General features: G+C 55.4%; 2 protein-coding genes across 7 annotated transcripts in view; both read left to right on the forward strand.

The window, feature by feature from the left end:
* The window catches only part of LOC109873355 (myotubularin-related protein 4), an 87,387-nt gene extending 85,288 nt beyond the window's left edge, over positions 1-2,099 (forward strand). For all 6 annotated transcript variants that reach the window (XM_031808632.1, XM_031808634.1, XM_031808633.1 and 3 more), the window contains one exon: positions 1,619-2,099. In XM_031808632.1, the coding sequence (XP_031664492.1) occupies positions 1,619-2,075 (457 nt within the window). In that variant the 3' untranslated portion in view covers positions 2,076-2,099. The remainder of the gene's footprint in view (positions 1-1,618) is intronic.
* On the forward strand, positions 2,072-12,528 carry LOC116358173 (myotubularin-related protein 4). Its single transcript, XM_031808637.1, has 4 exons — positions 2,072-3,178; positions 6,086-6,223; positions 8,958-9,046; positions 11,871-12,528. Exons 1-4 carry the CDS (start codon positions 2,246-2,248, stop codon positions 12,046-12,048), a joined length of 1,338 nt encoding a protein of 445 aa, XP_031664497.1. The 5' UTR covers positions 2,072-2,245; the 3' UTR covers positions 12,049-12,528.
* Positions 12,529-12,990: the final 462 nt, after the last annotated feature.

Genomic DNA, 12,990 nt, shown 5'->3' on the forward strand with positions numbered 1-12,990 from the left:
CTTCTCTCTCTGTCCACTCACTCTGTTCTTCTCTCTCTGTCCACTCACTCTGTTCTTCTCTCTCTCTGTCCACTCACTCTGTTCTTCTCTCTCTGTTCACTCACTCTGTTCTTCTCTCTCTGTTCACTCACTCTGTTCTTCTCTCTCTGTCCACTCACTCTGTTCTTCTCTCTCTGTCCACTCACTCTGTTCTTCTCTCTCTGTCCACTCACTCTGTTCTTCTCTCTCTATTCTTCTCTCTCTCTGTCCACTCACTCTATTCTTCTCTCTCTCTGTCCACTCACTCTATTCTTCTCTCTCTCTGTCCACTCACTCTATTCTTCTCTCTCTGTCTCTTAGTGTATTTGTAAAAACATTGACTTTAATTATATCTCCTTGTATCTCTTGAGCTCTTGTCTTTTCAAGGATTTATTTGAGTTATTGATTTAAGGATTTACTCACAGTGGGGGTAAATCAAGATGAACAGGCTCATGGTGAAAACTGCATGTGCGGCTCTGTATCTACAGCTCTAGTGTTTTTAGAAAAGGCTCCTCAACAGCTTCTACCACCAAGCCATAAGACTGCTAAACAATGAGTCAAATGGCCACCCAGACTATTTACATTGACACTCTATTTGATTTGTACACTGCTGCTACTCCCTGTTTATTATCTATGTAAAGTCACTTCACCCCTACCTACATGTACATGTACGCCTGCCCTCTAGTGGTACAGCAGGGAAGGTCACCTGCCTGCCCTCTAGTGGTACAGCAGGGAAGGTCACCCGCCTGCCCTCTAGTGGTACAGCAGGGAAGGTCACCTGCCTGCCCTCTAGTGGTACAGCAGGGAAGGTCACCCGCCTGCCCTCTAGTGGTACAGCAGGGAAGGTCACCTGCCTGCCCTCTAGTGGTACAGCAGGGAAGGTCACCTGCCTGCCCTCTAGTGGTACAGCAGGGAAGCTCACCTGCCTGCCCTCTAGTGGTACAGCAGGGAAGCTCACCTGCCTGCCCTCTAGTGGTACAGCAGGGAAGCTCACCTGCCTGCCCTCTAGTGGTACAGCAGGGAAGCTCAACCTGCCTGCCCTCTAGTGGTACAGCAGGGAAGCTCACCTGCCTGCCCTCTAGTGGTACAGCAGGGAAGGTCACCCGCCTGCCCTCTAGTGGTACAGCAGGGAAGGTCACCCGCCTGCCCTCTAGTGGTACAGCAGGGAAGGTCACCCCGCCTGCCCTCTAGTGGTACAGCAGGGAAGGCCACCCGCCTGCCCTCTAGTGGTACAGCAGGGAGGCTCACCTGCCTGCCCTCTAGTGGTACAGAAGGGAAGCTCACCTGCCTGCCCTCTAGTGGTACAGCAGGGAGGCTCACCTGCCTGCCCTCTAGTGGTACAGCAGGGAGGCTCACCTGCCTGCCCTCTAGTGGTACAGAAGGGAAGCTCACCTGCCTGCCCTCTAGTGGTACAGAAGGGAAGCTCACCTGCCTGCCCTCTAGTGGTACAGCAGGGAAGCTCACCTGCCTGCCCTCTAGTGGTACAGAAGGGAAGCTCACCTGCCTGCCCTCTAGTGGTACAGAAGGGAAGCTCACCTGATTTAATGAAGCTCCACCACTTTCATTAACTTGAGATTTGTATTTATACCCCTCTGTGCAGGCTTCCTAAAACTCGCTCCATGGACAACCTGGTGTCTGCCTTTGAGAACGGGGTGGCCCTCACCCGCACCTCCAGCGACCCCAACCTCAACAAGCACTGTCAGGAGGGCCGTACTGCCCATGGCCTGGAGCCTATGGCTTCTGTAGGAGGAGGGGCCGCACCCGACAGCCCCGAGGACATCAGCCCTGACACGGGATTGGAAAGCGACGACTCGGAGGTGGAGCCTGTCACTCAGACTCCTCCTACCACACCCGTGGAGATGGAGCAGAGGGAAGAGGGCTTCGAGGAGGCGGAGATGAGAGAGGAGATCTGTCTCACCACCCAGCCCCTCCCCCCCATCGCTCTGGAGCAGGGTAACCCCCACTTCCCCCCTCTCCCCCTGCTCACACCCCTCCTCCACCAGGCCCTCTCCCAGACCACTAACCCCCGGTTCCTCCCCCTCGACTGCCACATCTGACGGCCTCGGTCACTACCCGTCCTGCCTGCATACCATCACCACCTGCCTGGAAGGGCCCACTGCCAGCAGCCGTTCTGAACGGGCCTATCACCAACGGCCTCCAGAACGCCCCCTCCGCTTCTGCAGAGCTGCCGGCACTCGAGCAGCTAGTTCCCACGTTCCCTACGGCCATGGAGGACTCCACTGAGACGCTCACGGACGAAGCAGAGGTCCCACCAACGCTGCCCCCTAGAATCAGAGAAAGTCTAGGCCAGCCCAAAGCCACAGAATGGGCCTTACCCGAGACCCAGCGAGAGGAGAGAGAGGGGAAGAGGACCGAGAGTATGAGTGGTAGAAACTTAGTGCCTCTGAGAGAGTATGTGGTAGCAGTACCAACATCAGAAGAAGCAGCATCCTCCGCCTCCACAGTGCCCCCTGTTGACAACAGCCAGGCTGTGGCATTGCGACGCCCGGTCTCCCAGAACCAACTGCGTGTCAGTGAGGAGCTGTCTCTGCTGGGCTCTCACTGGGACAGTGTCCAGGGCATGGTCCAGTCTGCCTGCAGCACTGCTGCCAGCCACTCTGGCCTCTCAGCCAACCTCTCGTCAGGCTTCTGTCGTGCCCTCCAGCCCACGGCCTACCAGAGCCGACGCCTGGCTGGCAAGCTACTGCGCACCCAGGGCATGGCCGTGCCTAACGGGGGTTGGCAGTACGGCCGAAGGGAGAGGGAGGAGAGGGTTCGCTCCTCGGCTCCAGCCCCAGTCAGCTCCAGCCCTGTCAAGTCAGGGTCCAGCTGGCTCTCTGCAGTCAGAAGCAGCTCGGGCTACGCTGCCATCATGGGCCCAACCACCACCAGCTCACCCCCAACCTTTTCAACCTGCCAACTCCTCCCAGCCTCCCCTTGCTCCTCAGCCTCCCCCCAGCCCCACCCGGCCTACCTGGATGATGATGGTCTGCCGGTGCCTGTGGACGCCGTGCAGCAGCGCCTCAGGCAGATGGAGGCGGGGTATAAACAGGAAGTGGAGGTGCTGAGAAGCCAGGTGCGCCAGCTGCAGATGAGGCTGGAGAGGAAACAGTACAGCACACCGCCCTCCGAGCCTGACGTCGACTACGAGGACGACATTGTGAGTAGCTGTCCTACCTGGACTTTGAACAGTACCTCAATGTGTTATTACTGTGTTGTGAAAGGATGTAGGTCATTACTAAATACTTCATAATTACAACCCAAATGTTAACTCTAGTGGAATTACACTTCAATAGAGAGAGTAATAATAACCAAACGTTGCACGTCTCCCTCCCTCCCTCTCGTCACGTCTCCCTCCCTCCCTCTCGCCACGTCTCCCTCCCTCCCTCTCGCCACGTCTCCCTCCCTCCCTCTCGCCACGTCTCCCTCCCTCTCGCCACGTCTCCCTCCCTCCCTCTCGCCACGTCTCCCTCCCTCCCTCTCGCCACGTCTCCCTCCCTCCCTCTCGCCACGTCTCCCTCCCTCCCTCTCGCCACGTCTCCCTCCCTCCCTCTCGCCACGTCTCCCTCCCTCCCTCTCGTCACGTCTCCCTCCCTCCCTCTCGTCACGTCTCCCTCCCTCCCTCTCGTCACGTCTCCCTCCCTCCCTCTCGTCACGTCTCCCTCCCTCCCTCTCGTCACGTCTCCCTCCCTCCCTCTCGTCACGTCTCCCTCCCTCCCTCTCGCCACGTCTCCCTCCCTCCCTCTCGCCACGTCTCCCTCCCTCCCTCTCGCCACGTCTCCCTCCCTCCCTCTCGCCACGTCTCCTCCCTCCCTCTCGCCACGTCTCCCTCCCTCCCCTCTCGTCACCCCACCCTCCCCCCTCCCCCCTCCTCTCGCCACGTCACCCTCCCTCCCTCTCGTCACCCACCCTCCCTCCCTCCCTCTCGCCACGTCTCCCTCCCTCCCTCCCTCTCGCCACGTCACCCACCCTCCCTCCCTCCCTCTCGCCACGTCACCCTCCCTCCCTCTCGCCACGTCACCCTCCCTCCCTCTCGCCACGTCACCCTCCCTCCCTCTCGCCACGTCACCCTCCCTCCCTCTCGTCTCGTCACCCTCCCTCTCGTCACCCTCCCTCCCTCTCGTCACCCTCCCTCCCTCTCGTCACGTCTCCCTCCCTCCCTCCCTCTCGCCACGTCTCCCTCCCTCCCTCTCGTCACGTCTCCCTCCCTCCCTCTCGCCACGTCTCCCTCCCTCCCTCTCGTCACGTCTCCCTCCCTCCCTCCCTCTCGTCACGTCTCCCTCCCTCCCTCCCTCTCGTCACGTCTCCCTCCCTCCCTCCCTCCCTCTCGTCACGTCTCCCTCCCTCCCTCTCGTCACGTCTCCCTCCCTCCCTCTCGCCACGTCTCCCTCCCTCCCTCTCGTCACGTCTCCCTCCCTCCCTCTCGCCACGTCTCCCTCCCTCCCTCTCGCCACGTCTCCCTCCCTCCCTCTCGTCACGTCTCCCTCCCTCCCTCTCGCCACGTCTCCCTCCCTCCCTCTCGCCACGTCTCCCTCCCTCCCTCTCGCCACGTCTCCCTCCCTCCCTCTCGCCACTCTCCCTCCCTCCCTCTCCCACGTCTCCCTCCTCCCTCTCGCCACGTCTCCCTCCCTCCCTCTCGTCACGTCTCCCTCCCTCCCTCTCGTCACGTCTCCCTCCCTCCCTCTCGTCACGTCTCCCTCCCTCCCTCTCGTCACGTCTCCCTCCCTCCCTCTCGTCACGTCTCCCTCCCTCCCTCTCGTCACGTCTCCCTCCTCCCTCTCGTCACGTCTCCCTCCCTCCCTCTCGTCACGTCTCCCTCCCTCCCTCTCGTCACGTCTCCCTCCCTCCCTCTCGTCACGTCTCCCTCCCTCCCTCTCGTCACGTCTCCCTCCCTCCCTCTCGCCACGTCTCCCTCCCTCCCTCTCGCCACGTCTCCCTCCCTCCCTCTCGCCACGTCTCCCTCCCTCCCTCTCGCCACGTCTCCCTCCCTCCCTCTCGCCACGTCTCCCTCCCTCCCTCTCGCCACGTCTCCCTCCCTCCCTCTCGCCACGTCTCCCTCCCTCCCTCTCGTCACCCCACCCTCCCTCCCTCCCTCCCTCTCGCCACGTCACCCTCCCTCCCTCTCGTCACCCACCCTCCCTCCCTCCCTCTCGCCACGTCTCCCTCCCTCCCTCCCTCTCGCCACGTCACCCACCTCCCTCCCTCTCGCCACGTCACCCTCCCTCCCTCTCGCCACGTCACCCTCCCTCCCTCTCGTCTCGTCACCCTCCCTCCCTCCCTCTCGTCACCCTCCCTCCCTCTCGTCACCCTCCCTCGCTCTCGTCTCGTCTCCCTCCCTCCCTCTCGCCACGTCACCCTCCCTCCCTCCCTCTCGTCTCCCTCCCTCCCTCTCGCCACGTCACCCTCCCTCCCTCTCGTCTCGTCTCCCCTCCCTCCCTCTCGTCTCCCTCCCTCTCGCCACCCTCCCTCTCGTCTCGTCGCCCTCCCTCCCTCTCGTCTCGTCACCCTCCCTCCCTCTCGTCTCGTCACCCTCCCTCCCTCTCGTCTCGTCACCCTCCCTCTCGTCTCGTCACCCTCCCTCCCTCTCGTCACCCTCCCTCCCTCTCGTCTCGTCTCCCTCCCTCCCTCTCGCCACGTCTCCCTCCCTCCCTCTCGTCTCGTCTCCCTCCCTCCCTCTCGTCTCCCTCCCTCCCTCTCGCCACGTCACCCTCCCTCCCTCTCGTCTCGTCTCCCTCCCTCCCTCTCGCCACGTCACCCTCCCTCCCTCTCGTCTCGTCTCCCTCCCTCCCTCTCGTCTCCCTCCCTCCCTCTCGCCATGTCTCCCTCCCTCTCGCCACCCTCCCTCTCGTCTCGTCGCCCTCCCTCTCGTCTCGTCACCCTCCCTCCCTCTCGTCTCGTCGCCCTCCCTCCCTCTCGTCTCGTCGCCCTCCCTCCCTCTCGTCTCGTCGCCCTCCCTCCCTCTCGTCTCGTCGCCCTCCCTCCCTCTCGTCTCGTCGCCCTCCCTCCCTCTCGTCTCGTCACCCTCCCTCCCTCTCGTCTCGTTGACCTGTGTCCTCTCCGTCTCCAGACTTGTCTGCGTGAGTCAGACGACAGTGATGAGGAGGACAGTCTGTCAGACCACAGCGAGGACCGTTTCTCAGAGGGCAGCTGGGACAGAGTGGAGCAGAAGGACACAGAGGTCAGCGTTCCTCATAGTCTACTGCAGGTTTCTCTCTCTACTGCTTCTTATATATAACCATACCACAATACCCCACCACCCCAATACCATACCACAATACCCCGCCACCCCAATACCATACCCCAATACCCCATTACCTAGCCCCCTAACCCCAATACCCCACCACCACAATACCCCACCACCCCAATACCATACCCCATTACCTAGCCCCCTAACTCCAATACCCCACCCCCTAACCCCAAATCCCCACCACCTAACCCCAATACCCCAACACCTAACCCCAATACCCCACCACCTAGCCCCCTAACCCCAATACCCTATCCCAATAACCCACCATCTAGCCCCCTAACCCCACCACCTAGCCACCTTACCCCACTACCTAGCCCCCTAAATCCAATACCCCAACACCTAACCCCAACACCTAGCCCCCTAACCCCAATACCCCACTACCATAACCCATTACCTAGCCCCCTAACTCCAATACCCCACCACCTAGCCCCCTAAACCCAATACCCCACCACCCCAATACCTAACCCCAATACCCCACCACCTAGCCCCTTAACCCCAATCCCCCCCACCCCAATACCTAACCCCAATAACCTACCACCTAGCCCCTTAACCCCAATACCTAACCCCAATACCCCACCATCTAGCCCCCTAACTCCAATACCCCACCACCTAGCCCCCTATCCCAATAACCCACCATCTAGCCCCCTAACCCCACCACCTAGCCCCCTAACCCCAATACCCTATCCCAATAACCCACCATCTAGCCCCCTAACCCCACCACCTAGCCCCCTAACCCCAATACCCTATCCCAATAACCCACCATCTAGCCCCCTAACCCCACCACCTAGCCCCCTAACCCCAACACCTAACCCCAATACCCCACCACCTAGCCCCCTAAATCCAATACCCCAACACCTAACCCCAATACCCCACCACCTAGCCCCCTAAATCCAATACCCCAATACCCCACCACCTAGCCCCCTAAATCCAATACCCCAACACCTAACCCCAATACCCCAACACCTAGCCCCCTAACCCCAATACCCCAACACCTAACCCCAACACCTAGCCCCCTAACCCCAATATCCCAACACCCCAACACCTAACCCCAATACCCCACCACCCCACTACCATACCCCAATACCCCATTACCTAGCCCCCTAAACCCAATACCCCACTACCATACCCCAATACCCCACTACCTAGCCCCCTAACTCCAATACCCCACCACCCCAATACCCCCCCACCCCAATACCTAACCACAATACCCCACCACCTAGCCCCTTAACCCCAATACCCCATTACCTAACCCCAATACCCCATTACCTAACCCCAACACCTAGCCCCCTAACCCCAACACCTAGCCCCAATACCCTACCCCAATACCCAACACCACCACCTAGCCCCCTAATCCCACCACCTAGCCCCCTAACCACAATACCTAGCCCACCCATTTTCACCTACCTCATCCCCATACTGTTTTTATTTATTTACTTTTCTGCTCTTTTGCACGCCAATATCTCCACCTGTACATGACCATCTGATCATTCATCACTCCAGTGTTAATCTGCAAAATTGTAATTATTTGCCTACCTCCTCATGCCTTCTGCACACATTGTATATAGACTCCCCCTTTGTTTTCTACTGTGTTATTGACTTGTTTATTGTTTACTCCATGTGTAACTCTGTGTTGTCTGCTCACACTGCTATGCTTTATCTTGGCCAGGTCGCAGTTGCAAATGAGAACTTGTTCTCAACTAGCCTACCTGGTTAAATAAAGGTGTTCTCAACTAGCCTACCTGGTTAAATAAAGGTGTTCTCAACTAGCCTACCTGGTTAAATAAAGGTGTTCTCAACTAGCCTACCTGGTTAAATAAAGGTGTTCTCAACTAGCCTACCTGGTTAAATAAAGGTGTTCTCAACTAGCCTACCTGGTTAAATAAAGGTGTTCTCAACTAGCCTACCTGGTTAAATAAAGGTTAAATAAATTAAATAAATTAAATAAAAAACACCCCACCACCTAGCCCCCTAACCCCACCACCTAGCCCCCTAACCCCACCACCCAACACCAACACCTAGCCCCCTAACCCCAACACCTAGCCCCCTAACCCCAACACCTAGCCCCCTAACCCCAATACCCAACACCTAGCCCCCTAACACCCAACACCTAGCCCCCTAACCCTAACACCTAGCCCCTTAACCCTAACACCTAACCCCCTAATCCCAACACCCTAACTCCCTAATCCCAATACCCAACACCTAACCCCCTTATCCCAACACCCTACCACCTAACCCCCTAATCCCAACACATACCCTGGAGTGGTAGTGTAGCCTAGTGGTTAGAGCGTTGGACTAGTAACTGAAAGGTTGCAAGTTTGAATCCCCGAGCTGACAAGGTACAAATCTGTCGTTCTGCCCCTGAACAGGCAGTTAACCCACTGTTCCTTGGGCCGTCATTGAAAATAAGAATTTGTTCTTAACTGACTTGCCTAGTAAAATAAAGGTAAAATAAAAATAGCCCCCTAACCCCAATACCTAATCCCAATACCCAACACCCTACCACCTAAATCCCAACACATAGCCCCCTAATCCCAACACCTAACCCCTACCTCTAACCTTATACTACATTGAACACTACAGCCCCTCCCACTCTCCTTTTACCTTTCTGCCCCAGATACCCATCTGCCGCACACTGTTCTAATGTCTGTGTGTGTGTGTGTGTGTGTGTGTGTGTGTGTGTGTGTGTGTGTAGGTCACGAGGTGGGTGCCTGATCACATGGCCTCTCATTGTTTCAACTGTGACTGTGAATTCTGGATGGCCAAGAGACGTCATCACTGCAGGTTTGTTAAGCATCAATCAAGAAGTCGAGATGTCTCCGGATGAGAGATGTCTCCGGATAGGATGAGAGATGTCTCCGGATAGGATGAGAGATGTCTCCGGATAGGATGAGAGATGTCTCCGGATAGGATGAGAGATGTCTCCGGATAGGATGAGAGATGTCTCCGGATAGGATGAGAGATGTCTCCGGATAGGATGAGAGATGTCTCCGGATAGGATGAGAGATGTCTCCGGATAGGATGAGAGATGTCTCCGGATAGGATGAGAGATGTCTCCGGATAGGATGAGAGATGTCTCCGGATAGGATGAGAGATGTCTCCGGATAGGATGAGAGATGTCTCCGGATAGGATGAGAGATGTCTCCGGATAGGATGAGAGATGTCTCCGGATAGGATGAGAGATGTCTCCGGATAGGATGAGAGATGTCTCCGGATAGGATGAGAGATGTCCCTGGATAGGATGAGAGATGTCCCTGGATAGGATGAGAGATGTCCCTGGATAGGATGAGAGATGTCCCTGGATAGGATGAGAGATGTCCCTGGATAGGATGAGAGATGTCCCTGGATAGGATGAGAGATGTCTCTAGATAAGAGATTATTCTAGATAAGAGATGTCTCTGGATAGGATGAGAGATGTCTCTAGATAAGAGATGCTCCTGGATAGGATAAGAGATGTCCCTGGATAGGATGAGAGATGTCTCTAGATAAGAGATGTCCCTGGATAGGATGAGAGATGTCTCTAGATAAGAGATGCTCCTGGATAGGATAAGAGATGTCCCTGGATAGGATGAGAGATGTCTCTAGATAAGAGATGTCCCTGGATAGGATGAGAGATGTCTCTAGATAAGAGATGTCCCTGGATAGGATGAGAGATGTCTCTAGATAAGATATGTTCCTGGATAGGATAAGAGATGTCTCTAGATAAGAGATGTCCCTGGATAGGATGAGAGATGTCTCTAGATAAGAGATGCTCCTGGATAGGATAAGAGATGTCTCTGGATAGGATGAGAGATGTCTCTAGATAAGAGATGTCCCTGGATAGGATGAGAGATGTCTCTAGATAAGAGATGCTCCTGGATAGGATGAGAGATGTCCCGGATAGGATAAGAGATGTCCCTGGATAGGATGAGAGATGTCTCTAGATAAGAGATGCTCCTGGATAGGATAAGAGATGTCCCTGGATAGGATGAGAGATGTCTCTAGATAAGAGATGTCCCTGGATAGGATGAGAGATGTCTCTAGATAAGATATGTCCCTGGATAGGATAAGAGATGTCTCTAGATAAGAGATGCTCCTGGATAGGATGAGAGATGTCCCTGGATAGGATGAGAGATGTCTCTGGATAGGATAAGAGATGTCTCTGGATAGGATAAGAGATGTCTCTAGATAAGAGATGTCCCTGGATAGGATAAGAGATGTCCCTGGATGAGAGATGTCTCCGGATGAGAGATGTCCCTGGATAGGATAAGAGATGTCTCTAGATAAGAGATGCTCCTGGATAGGATGAGAGATGTCTCTAGATAAGAGATGCTCCTGGATAGGATGAGAGATGTCTCTAGATAAGAGATGCTCCTGGATAGGATGAGAGATGTCTCTAGATAAGAGATGCTCCTGGATAGGATGAGAGATGTCTCTAGATAAGAGATGTCTCTGGATAGGATGAGAGATGTCTCTAGATAAGAGATGCTCCTGGATAGGATGAGAGATGTCTCTAGATAAGAGATGCTCCTGGATAGGATGAGAGATGTCTCTAGATAAGAGATGCTCCTGGATAGGATGAGAGATGTCTCTAGATAAGAGATGATCCTGGATAGGATGAGAGATGTCTCTAGATAAGAGATGCTCCTGGATAGGATGAGAGATGTCTCTAGATAAGAGATGTCTCTGGATAGGATGAGAGATGTCTCTAGATAAGAGATGATCCTGGATAGGATGAGAGATGTCTCTAGATAAGAGATGTCTCTGGATAGGATGAGAGATGTCTCTAGATAAGAGATGTCTCTGGATAGGATGAGAGATGTCTCTAGATAAGAGATGCTCCTGGATAGGATGAGAGATGTCTCTAGATAAGAGATGATCCTGGATAGGATGAGAGATGTCTCTAGATAAGAGATGCTCCTGGATAGGATGAGAGATGTCTCTAGATAAGAGATGATCCTGTAAAGTGTAGGATACTAAACATAGTCCATACTTTCAACGCTCAGCAGATATTATACCGAACCTACTAGGAATTTGAGATTTTAAAAAGCACTTAGCTGCACGAACGACAGTTCCTGTTTTGCCTAAAAGTAATTAAAAAAAAATATATATATATTTTCTAGGGTTTGTTTTACCGACCTTAGTTGAATGTACTCTCTGGATAAGGAGCGTCTGCTAAATGACTCACTACTGTACTGTCTCTGGATCAGAGAGTCTGTTAAATGACTCACTACTGTAGTGTCTCTGGATCAGAGAGTCTCCTAAATGACTCAGTACTGTAGTGTCTCTGGATCAGAGAGTCTCCTAAATGACTCAGTACTGTAGTGGCTCTGGATCAGAGAGTCTGTTAAATGACTCACTACTGTAGTGTCTCTGGATCAGAGAGTCTGTTAAATGACTGAAATGTGAATCTGGTTTACTCTGTCCTCTTACTCTGTTCTCGTACTCTGTCCTCGTACTCTGTCCTCGTACTCTGTCCTCGTACTCTGTCCTCGTACTCTGTCCTCGTACTCTGTCCTCGTACTCTGTCCTCGTACTCTGTCCTCTTACTCTGTCCTCGTACTCTGTCCTCGTACTCTGTCCTCGTACTCTGTCCTCTTACTCTGTCCTCTTACTCTGTCCTCGTCAGGAACTGTGGCAATGTGTTCTGTAAAGACTGCTGCCATCTGAAGCTGCCCATCCCAGACCAGCAGCTGTATGACCCTGTGTTGGTGTGTAACGTCTGCTGTGACCTGCTGCTGGAGGCTAGGAACAGAGAGATCCGCAGCCAGCAGCTCAAGAAGCCCATCGCCACAGCCTCCAGCTGAGAGACCAGAGAGAGAGAGAGAGCCCTTTACTGAATGGCTCAGTCTGGCCTGGCTCGGCTCAGTTCAGTTAGGACCTGGATCAGCACCATCTTGGGTCAGCTTTGGACAGATATGAGCCAAGTGCCCCATTCCCACTACCCTAACATGGTCTGGTCTTGGCTGTGGGGGGGGGGGGGGGGTGAGAAGGACTTGTTGCTCTGTGGGAGGGAGGCAAAGCTTGAGAATGGAGAGAGGCCATTGACTGCTGGGGATGAGAGACACTGACTGGAGTAGAAGAGGGGATGGTTGAATGAAATGTAGGAGGAAGAGGAGCAGATGTTCTCCCACTGAGTTTAACCCCTTTTGGTCAAACACATATAACTTGGAAGGAAGGCTTCAGTGCCCTGCCCTGTCCTCACCTGCCCTGTCCTGCCCTGTCCTCACCTGCCCTGCCCTGCCCTACCCTGTCCTGCCCTGCCCTGCCCTGCCCTGCCCTGCCCTGCCCTGTCCTGCCCTGTCCTCACCTGCCCTGTCCTGCCCTGCCCTGTCCTCACCTGCCCTGCCCTGTCCTGCCCTGTCCTCAACTGTCCTGCCCTGTCCTCAACTGTCCTGCCCTGTCCTCAACTGTCCTACCCTGTCCTGTCCTGCCCTGTCCTCAACTGTCCTGTTCTGTCCTGCCCTGCCCTGCCCTGTCCTGCCTTGCCCTGTCCTCACCTGCCCTGTCCTGCCTTGCCCTGTCCTGCCCTGGGGCTGTTGTCCTCCAGTGGTGCATCATAACCCCCCTGCACCTGTAACCTACTGGGAGATGTTCCATCATCTCAACCCTCCCCCCCCCCCCCCCCCCCCCCACACACACACACACACTCTAGTGCACCCGTCACACACCAACAAGCTACTCCATGATGTACCCCCCCCATACACACACACTCTAGTGCACCCGTCACACACCAACAAGCCACTCTA

This window comes from Oncorhynchus kisutch, linkage group LG28 (assembly GCF_002021735.2).
Source record: "Oncorhynchus kisutch isolate 150728-3 linkage group LG28, Okis_V2, whole genome shotgun sequence".
Classification (NCBI taxonomy): Eukaryota; Metazoa; Chordata; class Actinopteri; order Salmoniformes; family Salmonidae; genus Oncorhynchus; species Oncorhynchus kisutch.

Coding starts and splice junctions, on each gene's coding strand:
- LOC116358173 (XM_031808637.1), top strand. CDS start 2,246: ATGGAGGACTCCACTGAGACGCTCACGGACGAAGCAGAGGTCCCACCA. Junction 3,179..6,085: donor TCGACTACGAGGACGACATT/GTGAGTAGCTGT, acceptor CTCCGTCTCCAG/ACTTGTCTGCGTGAGTCAGA. Junction 9,047..11,870: donor AAGAGACGTCATCACTGCAG/GTTTGTTAAGCA, acceptor TGTCCTCGTCAG/GAACTGTGGCAATGTGTTCT.